The sequence below is a fragment of the Semicossyphus pulcher genome, unplaced genomic scaffold (assembly GCF_022749685.1).
Source record: "Semicossyphus pulcher isolate SPU_LCO1_2020_fin unplaced genomic scaffold, fSemPul1.0.p SCAF_17, whole genome shotgun sequence".
Lineage (NCBI taxonomy): Eukaryota > Metazoa > Chordata > Actinopteri > Labriformes > Labridae > Semicossyphus > Semicossyphus pulcher.
This window is the reverse complement of record NW_027211681.1, coordinates 28574820-28587796: the sequence shown is the minus strand read 5'-3', so window position 1 is coordinate 28587796 and position 12977 is coordinate 28574820. Positions and strand designations below refer to the sequence as shown.

Genomic DNA, 12977 nt, shown 5'->3' with positions numbered 1-12977 from the left:
CCAGTGGTTCCCAAACTTTTCCATGCCAAGGCCCCCCAAACAGCATTAGCTTCTGGCCGGGGACCCCCAAACCCACAGACGATGCTACAAAATATGCTCCTTCGGTCTGTTTGTTGTCAAAAACCTGTCCATTTTGCGCTAGCTAGCTACATGCAAGCTTGAGGAGCAGAGCAGCTTGATAACAACCGCCAGGTCTACACAGATTATGACGTCATTATGACGTCGTCATGCCGAATTTGCAGCTGAATTTGAGAATCCGAGATGACGGCAGTTTACGTGTTGTACGGTTCAGGACAAATGGTTATTAAAAAAATTATTTATTTTTTTCATTTTTTTTCTTATCTTCCCTACAATTTTCTGAGGCCCCCCTAGCGCCCCCTGGCGGCCCCCACTTCGAAAACCACTGTTCTACACAACGAACCAACATTTTAACAGCAGCTGAGTTTCCCACCCGGAGTCGGAGGAACATGGTGACTAATACTTTGATTTATGACCAAATACCTACAGAACCTTAATGACTACCCTCATTTGTATGGCATCAAAAGTAAGTAGGCCTATCGTAGCTCCTGTAGCATCCCCAGCTACAGCAACGATCGACTCTTTTTTATGCTGCGTTCAAGACAACTGGGAACTCAACTTCCGAACTCAGAGCACTCCAGGTGCACAACGCCAAACACAAATAAAAAACATGGCCGACCGTGACCAAGTGATGTTTCTATGGCAAGTCTTTAACTTGTTTTTTGTATTTTTAACATTTTCCAGGCTAACTTTTGTGAAGAGAAGACAACTTAGATTGTTTAAAGTAACCAGCTTCCTTATCACATTGGCGACGTTTCTAATAAACATGTTCATGCTGAACAACTGCTACTAAATGATCGTAGTTGCTTTTCAATTAAATGCAGGGACCTTTATATAATGTTGACTTTCAGCTGATAGTTTACTGTTATCGATGTGCCTCTCCATTGGTGCGGCCATTGTTGTGTGATGTCAGACATCTGACTCTCTGTGAAGTTGGGGTAGATGAATCTCTCCGACTTTGAATGGCGTTCCAGAGCAGTTTGTCCAGTCAGAGGTTGGAAAAACTCGACTTCCGAGTTGTCTGGAACGCTTCCTGACGGTGGTTTATTTCCGGTTTGGCGGCAGGTAAGTGAAAACCCCGCCTTCAAAATAAAAGCCCCAGCATTTTTTCAAATAACACAGCAAAACTAGAACAGATTAAATCTTACATAGTGAGAATTGACGATTATAGATAAATATTTGATTGACACTTTTAAGGGTCATTTACAGACCCAAGTCTCTCTATGCAGCTAAAGTGAGGTGATCTGTTTGTAGAGCCTCTCAGAGAAGCTCCTGCTTGTAGACTTTTAACTGTTGTGTTAAAAATGCTGTACAAATAAAGTTTTCATTCCACTGTTGCTGCTCCTGAGGTTTCCTTATTTAACGGAGGGTTAGGGGACAGTGGGTGTAGTTTGCTGCACGGGTTGTAAAGGAGCTCCAGGTAACACACCGTGATTTTCACTGTTCCCTCGTTCACAGTAATTAGCAGCAGCTGTGATCAGATTAGAAGACACAAAAGACCAGTTTGAACAGTTTCCTCTTCATGTTACATGAACACGTAACTTTTTTACACACGAGGAGAAACGTTAAAGACAAGTGGAGCCAACATAAATCACGTATTTACAGCTGCAGCGTTTCATCCAGCAGCTCGTCTCTGTAAAGTGTGTTGCGGTTTGTGCGCTGCCCTTTAGCGCCCCCTGCTGGTCATGTAGTCACACTGCAGTCTGTCCCTACGCCTCACTGGACACAGTTTGAATCTAACAAACTTCACAAAGTCCATCAGCTGCAGAAATCTATTTTAATACAACGAACATGCAATGCATTATGGGTAGATTTGGCTCCAATTAATCTGAAAACATGGCAGACGGGTTAATGCTGAGTGTCTCAGACATGAACAAACTGATGGTCACAGATTAGGATGAGTCTCTATAGTCTAGTTTTCTCTGTGTTCACGGTTAGTTTAGACCTGAGAGCGGGACACACCAAGAGACGTTCCTGCTCGGCATAACAACACGTAGACAGTCCAGGAAGATTTTAGTTTAATAACTAAATCTAAAAGTTCTGCACTGATAGTGAAAGTTTTATTTTTGATTAGCAAAATAAAACAAAGCTAATATAACTAATATTTATAAATATAACCAATATAAAACTAATGTAACTAGTCTTTCCATCAGGCTTCTGCCATAAAGGGTCAACATAGCAGTGAAAGACATTCCAATGTTTTTTTAAGATTATTTTTTTTGGCTTTTTGCCTTTAATTGATTGGACAGCTGAAGATAGACAGGAAACGGGAGGAGAGAGTGTGCGACGACATGCACCAAATGATCGGCACACAGATGATTCTCTGTTTGTCATCATCCATTTATGAAGAGACTCTGAACTGCTGCACGGCTGCAACCGAGACCAGACGTCCTGCAGATGTTTAAACCATCAGAGTTTGTGTGGAAGTCCTGCAAAACGGTGTGTGGAAATACTTTGTTTCAGGAGTCCAATTAAAAAACACCGAGCAGACGATGTGTTGTAACTTCTACGCGCTCAAAACACAAACAGAGCAGAATGGATGTGTTGGGGAAGGATCAGTTCACACTTCTGATTTCTCTTCTTCCAGTTTCAGTTCATTTCTGTGAAAACAAACTGCAGAGAGAAATCCATGTCTCTCTCTGACGGTGTGTTCGCTGACTGCTCCGTCTCCATGACACTGAGGGAACATCACTGGCGAATGAAGATGTCGCTCAAAGAAAACAATCAATGAGATTCTCGTGTCAAACATGAACTGTCCCTTTAAGTCCAAAGGAGGCTTTTTAAACACTTGAATGCTGGGATGTCCCAGAGTACCTGAATGCACCACAGATGTGTTCAAACAGAAGATGATTAACAGTGACAGAAACGTAAGAATGAAGTCCTTCCTTCAGAGACCAGCGCCACCAGCAGGCTCAGACGGGTCACTGCACGTCTTCACGCCGCCTTCTGGCTCTGCAGCTGTTTGGGAAGCTTCCTGCGGTCCTTCCCGGCGTTCCTCTTCCTCTTCTTGCTCAGGAAGTTCTCCAGTTTTCCGCTCTTCTTCAGCTCCTGGTATTTCTCCGCCAGCTGCAGCTTCTTCTTCTCGGCTGGAAAAAAACGACAAAGAAAAATGTACGATTAAAGTCTCAGAATGTGACACTTCTTACTTTGTTATCCGCTTAAATAAAACGTCTGTATTTCTATTTCCAATGTTTGTAAAGACGATTTAATTTGAACTTAGAAGAAAAGTGATAATCGTGTGATAAAGATAATCTGGACTCACTTTACAAGAATGTTTTTGACTTTTATTGTTGTTTCTGTCCTTTATATTTGAGCTTTTAGTCTTTTATTTTGAAATTTCCTTTTCAATTTAATAGTGTTTTTACATCTTTAAGCATTTTATTATTTATTATTTTTTGGTGCTTTTATCAATATCTTAAATTATTAAATGACAGAAGTAACAAGAAATGTTTTCCATGTCTTTAAATCTGAAACCAGAGAATGTTTTTGTTTTTAACAATTTTAAAATGATTCAGAAATTAAAATAATCTTTTTTTTTTTACAAATCCATGAACTTTAAAGGTTTGTTATTAAAACGGATACACATCGTTTAACCGGCAGAGAACCAGCAGACCGCAGCACCGGACGTGTAAACAGACAACAACATTTTCTCACAGTTCTTAAAGAAGAACGGTCGAGCTCCCTGATTGGCTCGCTCTCTCTGCAGCCTCTTGAACTGCAGCTCTCTCTCCCTCTGCTCCTCGCGGCTCCTCCTCGCTCGCTCCTGGTTCTCCTGCAGACAGTCACAGTTCACACATTTAAACACAGTGCACAGTCTCTGCAGGGCTTTTATTGTGAAAGGAACCCGCCTCAGCTTGATGCATCTGTTTCACTCTAGCCCGTCTAAAAATGTGTTTTCTTTTAAACATAAAGTAGCAAATACAAAATAATAATAAACACACTTTAATAACTGAACACCTGACAGCCTGCAGGTGGACGTCCAACCAGAACACACCTAACAGATTGAAGAGGTGTGTCAGACTCACCATCCTCTTCAGGAGGAACTGCAGCTTCTCCTTCCTCTGGTTGTTCTTCGTCTTCTTCAGCTTCTTCTGGATCATCTGCAGACAAACACGATGAATGAACACAGCTTCCACACGGATGTCCTTTTATTATTTCTTTAACTCTAAGCTGTAAGAAGCGCTCGTAGGCTCGCCCGTTTCAAAACTGAAGGCAACGCCGAAGTGCCGTGAACCTGCAGTATTTCAAGTGGCCAGCAGGGGGCATGAAGAAGTGTGAAAGTCTGTGAGAAAATGGTCCTCCTCCTCTCTTGATTTACTCCCTCAGTAAACATTTTTCTAATGATTTGCTAAACCCTCGCTCGCGTCCAAATATGGTCACTTCTGGTTACATAAATCCAAGATGGAAGAAAAGCCTAAAGCCAAACTAGGGGCTTCATAACGCCAGTAAACAAACCAACTGGTGATATCATGGTGGCTATGTCTACTTCTTCTATGGTGCCTATGGTGTGAAGGGACGATCAGTGTGACCAGGTGGTTACTCACCTCCTTCTCTCTGTGTTTGATGTCATTAATGAATTTATACGTCTTCTCAAAGATCTCAGGTTTGTATTCTCCTGACAGGTCGTCAAATCGAGGATCTCTCAGCGTCTGAATTCAAAAGAAAGAGAGACATTTCAAGCATTTCCTCAGGCAGGAGAGAAAAGCACAGACTCTGCTTTATCTACATGTTCTCTTCACTCACAGGCTTCCTGACGGGGACGACCTGACGGAGGAACGGAGCTGGTTTCTTGGCTGAAATCTCCATCGGCCTGGAAACGCAAACACACGTTAAAAACAGACAACGATAGGAAGAAGAGCAGCTGTGTGTCGTGAAGGCTGAGACTGTTCACCTGTTCTTGTTCAGCCGTTTCTTCTTGCTGTTCTCTACACGCTTGTTGCTGCCGTACGCCACCTCGTTGTAAACTTTAGTTCCCACTTTGTTCTGCAGCTTCATGATGTCCTCGAAGGACATGTTGGAAAGTTCTGGAAGAGTTAGAGAGCAGAGAGAGAAACTCAGTCACTGTCACTGGAAGTCATTTAATGGAGATTTCTTTTTAATACATTTTTTTTAACATATTTTGGGGTCTTAATGAGTAATGGGTTAAAAGAAATATGAACAGCTCCAGTAGATGTGTTCATCCTGCAGCAGTGAAACAGGCTGTAATGGCTGCAACATAATCCTTGATGGGTCAAAGGTCGTCCACTAAAAGTTCTTGTTGTTTCCACTGACAGGCTCAGATTGTTATTCTAAGTGTGTGACAACATGACAGAAAGGATCCCTACAGAGATAGACCTTTTTGTTACAGAGGAAGATGATTGTTTTAACCACACACAGACGTTACATCGCTCTCTGCACACACACCAGACTCCATTCAGAAAAACACTGATTTAACATTGCACAACACAGGATTCACTGGTTCACAGCTGCCTTGATTTGTTAGTTACTTTGTGTTAGTGTGTGGCAGACGCGTATGATATTGGATCCAAATTAACAATTTTATTTCACACATGACACAAAAGACAAAGCAGCAGTAGAGCAGCAGCTCCTGTGTTCTGTGCTGTAAAATGACCGTTTCTATCAATGGAGTCTGGTGTGTTTGAAGAGAGCGATGTAACGTCTGTTTGTGGCCACGACAGCCTGTTTCACTGCTGCAGGCTGAACACATCTACTGGAGACATTCCAAAACCTTTTCTACCTGTGAGTCATTTAGACCCCAAAATAAAGAAAAAGATTTAAAAAGAACAGAATAAACCTTTAAACAGCTTTTTCAAGCAAACTCACCGTTCTTTATGTCTTCTCTTGTCTTGATCTCACTGCTTCCACCAGCATGCTCTGGCTCTTCATCATCATCTCCCGCCTTCTCCTCATCACCACCAGACTCTTCCTCACCATCATCTGATCCCTCCTCTCCTTCCTCACCATCATCTGATCCCTCCTCTCCTTCCTCACCATCATCTGATCCTTCTCCATCCTCATCACTGAATCCTTCCTCTTGGTACCGCTCTTCCTCTTCAGCCCCTCCTCCTCTTCCTCTCTCAGTGAGCAGTGCGAAGTTCCTCTCCACGTCAGAGTCTTCATCATCACTGCTGCTCGCCGCCATGTTTGTCTTCTTTGAGGCTGCCAGCTCCTGTCGCTGCTTCTCTTTCCCCTTCATGTCTTTGTTTGTGCTTCTAGATGATGTGAAGGTGGCTGCAAAATAAAGGAGGAAGTGAGAATAAGTAAGATGGCTGTGAACGAAAGGTCATTTACTCAACTTAAGTTAAAATAGTGATTATTTGTACTTGCAAGTTACATGTTATGCTACTTATTACCTCTATTTCATCACATCTCAGAAAACAATAGAGTACTTTTAACTCCACTTCATTTAACTGACATTTTAAGTTACTTTTCAGGAAAAACGCATAAACGGTTGCAATAACACTTCCGGCCATTAGGGGCAGCAGTGAGCAGAATGCAACAGAGCAGAACTGCAGTTGATAAGCGAGTGAGGTCGAGCGACACGGATGCTACATGAGCTGTATTGATTAAGATCAAATTCACCTGCGCTTCATGGCTGTAAGTTGAGCTTTTGTAACTGTAATGTGCCTGACATCCACGTGAATTCACCTGAACACTTGCAGAGAAGTTCACCTGTCCACTAATGGTTTCGTAACCTTATCTTACACCCGATAAGTAACTTTATTAGAACCAAATTTCTGAAATGACTACTTCACTCGAACGCGGGGCTCTCAGCTAGATCTTCGGCTAACTAGCTAGTAGTGCTAATGATTTGTGCTTATTCAACTATCTACGAACTCTAAATTCACGATTTTAGTTAAAGGAGGCAAGGGACCTTCTATTGTGTACATATTAATGCTGGTAAATGAACAAGCTAATCTCTGTAACTGCTCTCGTAGAGCAATCCACTGCAAACTGAACTCCACTCAATAAGAGACATTTTGAGAATTCGAAGCTCATAAATCAGAAGCGTTTGAATGTTAATGTCGTCAGAATATCTTTAAGAGCTACACTTTGATCCGGCTACGTCAAGTCATGACCCACAATATTTTACGTAATTTCGTGTTGGTTTGTTTGCTTGTCAACTTGTGTAAAATATTATGGAATAATGTCTGTCCCTGTCATTCATCTTAATCCCGAATAAACAATTATGGTCGAGAGATGATAAAGCTACTATTACTTGATTTCTTAACAATATCCTTTTACTAAAAAGGGTGACAATTTAAACCGACATATTTACTATGGAGTTTGGCGTGGGGTTCTCGTCAGTAGCGAGTGTCCAGAAAGCACCACGGAAACACGGTCATCTACAGCTAGCTAAAATGTCCTCGACCCAGCCGGAACACGAAGCTTCACTGCGGAATAACTCCTGCGGGTGAGATAATATAAGAGTTTATTACCTGGTTAGAAAGTTGCTGTTAAAGTCGTATTGTTTCTGAGCTGCATTATCCACGTGTGTCCATGTTAGCTGCGAGTATCACTACGGTCAGTGAGAATGAACGTATTTCCGGTTTCAAAGTAAACGTTTCACGGAAATGTCGATTGTTTCGTCTAAGATTACTGAACAAATGTGGCACCATTTTGCCATGTATTTCTTGAAAGCGTTGCTTGAGTTTTAAAAAAAAGTTTGCGCTGTTATGACCAATATTTCTGCCCTAATGTGTATTTTTGTACACTGTTATTTTGCAGGCAGACATATTAACTTCCGGTTTTAGCAGAGAAGTTAGTTTAGCTTTACAGACTGTCATGCGCAATGCAGCCCCCTGGTGGTCCGGTCCGGTTCATGAATTATTAGTTTGAATGTTAAACTTGCTTTATCTTGTTTCTGCAAGCCTTTTTCTTAATAAATCTATTATAACTTTATCAAACGTGTTTGTGTTTTATTTGAGTCATTTTTGTTTTGCATTAATGTAATTATGCGTTTTGTTTTTTTTCATATTTTTCTTTTTTTAATCAAACAAAAGCAGACTCCTAAACGGAGTGATATGTGTCAGATAAGTATGTTTTATATCATCAATTATAGCCTTTTTATTGATGCATTCTCATCATTGTAAAGGTGCAGTTGATAAAGGTGGGGCTTATTTTAAATAATTATTTTATATAATTATAATAAAGAATAAACTAAAACAATTGTTTAATAAGAATAACACTCACTTTGTTAATGTAGCTAGTGGAGTAGAAGTATATAGTAGTACACATTTTTGCTCAAGTAGATGTACGTTGTAATAATCCACCACTGGTAAGGAGTATATAAAAAAGATTGATATGAATGTATTATTTATTTTCGATAATCTGTATTTTTTATTGAGCTGCTCCAGAAGTCACCGGCAGAGGGCGCTACAGGCGACAGAACGCCAGCTAACACCAACTGCTGCGGGAACAAACAGAGCATTTTATTTTGTTAACTGCTCTTCAGTAGCTTTAGTTCATCAGTGACTCAAAGACTGTTCAGACCAATATGGCTGTTCAGATTGTTCTGTATTAATCAGGATGAGCAGGCGAAAAAAAATATGGCGAATTTGTAGAATAATTTGTCATTCCGAGAGCAGAAGGGAGGAGGAGTTTATTCCCGTTGCCAGGGGATCCCGGTGAGAGGAACTGCGTCAAGGCTGACAAATTAAATCCGGAATTTAGAAAAAGTCCACTTCAAAATAAAATGAGAAACTATTTAATCACTCAATATAAAAATACTCTCCCCACCACTTGATTTGAATGATCTGCTCGTCATCAACCAACTGAAGCGTCTCAGGGGATTGATAATCAGCCAAACATTCGAATCGGAGAAACCTAAAGCATGCAGGGAGGTAGCTCTCCAGGAGCAGGGGTGGAGAGCCCTGCTTTAAACTGCAGCTTATCTCTGATTAAACAAAACAAAATGCACTATAAATACATTTATTATCATGCATAATTATATTTAACTATATTGTTTTGTTATAATAAGACCAAGTTTTACCAGCTGCAGAATAAATGATGTTTTGTAAAGTTGTCAATAATTGTAACATTATTGTTAAACAATTCAATAAGCATCATTTGGAGGTTAGCCATTGTGGAAAGTACTTTAAATTCCTCAATACAAATGTGTAACATTAGTAAGAACAGCAGAGTAATGATAACTGTAAAGTAAATCTTTGAAGGTGCTGTATGAATACAAAGATACAAACACAGATACAAAGGATACTCCGAAAGCTACACAACAACAGAAACCAAACAACCAAAATAAATGAACTTGTAATGTACTTATTATTTATGTTTTTATTTTACTTAATGTGTTTGAAAACCAGGTAGGCCTAACGCTAGTCCTTTAAATAATGCTTTTATTCTGAAATTTGTACCGGAAGTGGTGTTATCAACGCCGGCGGAGCTCGGGGTGCTCACCGGGCTGACTTGATTGAATGGTTGTGATCCAAACACCCCGTCAGACAGACGGATCTGGGATGTTGAGCAGGATTATCGCTCCTCCACCTCCTGCCGCCGCCTCTTTGTTTCCGCTCCGTTCCTCCAGACTCCTCCTGTTTCAGGTGTTTCCTGCTGCTGTCTGCCTCATACACTCCTCCTCTCTCATCAGCCTGCTTTTTTCTTCTCTCCAGAGGACTCGCACCGCAGACACACACTCTCACGGGCCTGCAGGTCCACCGCAACAGGTCGAGGAGGAGCAGAGGGAGAAATAATCGGGGTAAATGAGATGAAGCTGCAGCGGAGGGAGCAGGAGGCGGGCCGGCAGCGGGGCACGAGGAGGGTCTGATGCTTTCAGCTGCAGTCTGGATGCGACAGAGCGGAAAACTGCCAACATGATGCCGGTGAGTGTAAAAACACACACACACACACACACACACACATACAGAGAGAGAGAGAGAGTCTGGTTTGATTTTCCATTCACGTGGTTTTAGTGTGAAACTATCTCCATAGAAACAGGCTCCCTCCTGTCTAACGTTAGTCACACTGCGCTAGAAGAACAGACTCTTTATTCTACCTTTTTAAAACATTTAACTTTACATGATTAAAAGGAAGATGAAATGTTAATGGATTTAGAGTCTGTAGACTCGAGGCTGCTCTTCTAATCACGATTCAAACAGCTTAATCTGACTCAAAGGAACTGTGAGTCCTAGCAACCAAGGAAGAATTTACACCCTGCAATTAGCATATTTAAAAATGTACTACTCCAGGAACATTAGACTGAATATTCAAAGTTTGTCCAGCTTTAAGGTGTTATTACTGGTCAATTATTATTTCTCTATAAGGCACTGTAAAAAAAGAAAAGAAAACAACAATACAAACAAACAAACTGATTCAGGCACCTGCAGATCAGCAACTCCCATATATAGCGAGGTAAAATGACTGTTTTTGTCAGTGGAGTCTGGTGGATTTAGCAGTTACATCACTCTCTTCAAAGCCACCAGACTCCATTGAATAAAACAGTGATTTTACCTCACAGAACACAGGAGTCTCGGCTCTACCTCTGCCTCGATAAGTTAGTTTGTTTGTTATTGTGTGACTTTGTTATTTTTGACGGTTAATTTGGATCCAACACAATATTTATGTTACACATAATAAAATTAAAACTTCAGCTAATTGATGCAGAAGTAGACCAGCAACTTTCATGTTCTATGAGCTTAAATCAGTGTTTTTCTGAATGGAGTCTGGTGTGTGTGCAGAGAGCGATGTAACGTCTGTGTGTGGTTAAAACAATCATCTTCCTCTGTAACAAAAAGGTCTATCTCTGTAGGGATCCTTTCTGTCATGTTGTCACACACTTAGAAGAACAATCTGAGCCTGTCAGTGGAAACAACAAGAACTTTTAGTGGACGACCTTTGACCCATCAAGGATTATGTTGCAGCCATTACAGCCTGTTTCACTGCTGCAGGCTGAACACATCTACTGGAGACATTTCAGAAACATTATGTACCTGTGAGTCGTTTAGACCCCAAAATATGTAAAAAATAAATAAATGAAAAAATAAAAATAGGGCCCAAGTGTTAAAATATCAGCACTCCTCTTCAACTTTTTATTGTTTTCAGCAAACTAGCCAAAGAAACGATTCTAATGATCTTATCAGTACGAAGATGATACAAGATAAAGACCCGAGAGAGGAAACAGCACAGTGAGTGAACCACAGCAGTATGTCAGCAGCAGACGCTCTGAGATCAGCTCTGTATATATCACCACTAATTATAGAACTCCATTGTACCATTGTCTTCTTTTAGAATGGAGGTGCTCTGCTGGTTAAAAGGGAAGAGAGAGTTTTGACCTTTACATCCACTCTGCAGCGCTGATAAATCTTCACTTTTACTCCCTCTGAACACTTTGACATTTTGGACTTTGGTCATGGTGGATCAGAGCGACATCCTGGCCCTGCGTTGAGTCTGTGTCACATGTCAGGCGTCTGTCTCTGACCTGCTGAGAGTCTCAAACGAAGGCAAAATATAGCTGGATTTCAAGTGTCAAAGATCTGAGGGAACTACTGGAAGAGATACAATGAGAAATAGATTATAATATTATGAGTATGCTTCCATTAGTGTAGCATCTTAGAGATTTTCCTGACGTCTTGATGCCCCATCAAAAATGGTCAAACCAAACTCCATTCAAAAAACAAGTAATTTAGAAGTAGTGTTCTTGTCGTCTTGCAGACAGACCTGTCAAAACATCAAGTCAACCTTCTAACAAACCTGCGTCCTGCTGTAGTTCTCTCAGCATCCTTTCAGCCTGTTTATTGTCATTAAATCTCAGTAACATCTGTTTGTTGTGGCTTCATAGCGCTGTAGTGAGACAGATCTCAGCCCACGTGTGACTTGCTAGATACAGTGAAACTGCCACTCAGCGGAGACAGATGTTATGGTGAACAACGCTCAGCTAAAATTAAATTAAATTTTGTTCTAACCACACAATTAGAATGAGGTCTTTGTATCTACAAACTAACCAATCGGCCCGAGGCAGAGGCAGACCAGCAGCTCCTTTAAACGACGTTTCTTTCAATGGAGTCTGGTGTGTGTGCAGAGAGCGATGTAACGTCTGTGTGTGGTTAAAACAATCATCTTCCTCTGTAACAAAAAGGTCTATCTCTGTAGGGATCCTTTCTGTCATGTTGTCACACACTTAGAATAACAATCTGAGCCTGTCAGTGGGAACAACAAGAACTTTTAGTGGACGACCTTTGACCCATCAAGGATTATGTTGCAGCCATTACAGCCTGTTTCACTGCTGCAGGATGAACACATCTACTGGAGACACAGTTAAACATGTACAAATCAGTCATTTAGACCCCAAACTTTATAAAAAATGTTTAAGGTTTAAAAACACCAGAATCTCTTTCAATCTTAAACATGTTGTTTCCTGTTCGCTGCCTGAATGTTTAGTGTGTTTTTCACTCACGTGTGAAATAAGTGAGAGAGGAACATGATGAGGAGGAGGAAGTCTGTTTGAGGAAACAGAGAGCCGAACTTCTCTGAACAGCATCCCTGTTCACAGGTCTTATTGTTATTCAGACAGCAGTGTGTAACATCCACACCGTCACTGATGTTCAGTGTGACAACATAAAAACAAAGTGAAGGTGAGTCTGCAGCAGATCTGTCAGTGTGTGCGTCCTCATCAAGCCTTCAAATGATCCCTCAATGCTTCACACATGCTTCCTTTAAAACCCTGATCACTACTCTGCCTCCTCATCATGCTGCAGGCAGTGCACACACACACACACACACACACACACGCACACGGACACACACACACACACACACACACACACACACACACAGAGGCTGTTCAAGGTCATATGGGAACAGTATTATTTTAGTATTCCTCAGACGATGAGGAACTAAAGCGGGGAAGTTGTAACCTTCGTGTTGGTTTACAATCAGACGCCCTGTTC

The 12977-nt window shown here is 41.1% G+C and overlaps 2 protein-coding genes across 5 annotated transcripts in view; one reads left to right on the top strand and one right to left on the bottom strand.

Moving 5' to 3' along the window:
• Window positions 1-1867: 1867 nt before the first annotated feature.
• rrp36 (ribosomal RNA processing 36) lies at window positions 1868-9768 on the bottom strand. 4 transcript variants are annotated; one of them, XM_069665598.1, is made up of 8 exons: window positions 9493-9768; window positions 5902-6309; window positions 4970-5102; window positions 4822-4888; window positions 4623-4727; window positions 4104-4178; window positions 3733-3850; window positions 1868-3164 (listed from the first exon to the last, which is right to left on the bottom strand). In XM_069665598.1, exons 2-8 carry the CDS (start codon window positions 6272-6274, stop codon window positions 3013-3015), a joined length of 1023 nt encoding a protein of 340 aa, XP_069521699.1. In that variant the 5' UTR covers window positions 6275-6309; window positions 9493-9768; the 3' UTR covers window positions 1868-3012. The 4 variants fall into 4 exon arrangements, with proteins under 4 accessions (XP_069521699.1, XP_069521701.1, XP_069521698.1 ...); XM_069665600.1 differs by having other exon boundaries at window positions 9450-9552; XM_069665597.1 differs by lacking the exon at window positions 9493-9768 and adding an exon at window positions 7518-7630.
• Window positions 9485-12977, top strand: part of LOC138594492 (apoptosis-stimulating of p53 protein 2-like) — a 23920-nt gene continuing 20427 nt past the window's right edge. Inside the window, exon 1 of the mRNA XM_069665596.1 lies at window positions 9485-9914. Coding sequence (XP_069521697.1) covers window positions 9906-9914 — 9 coding nt within the window. The 5' untranslated portion in view covers window positions 9485-9905. The remainder of the gene's footprint in view (window positions 9915-12977) is intronic.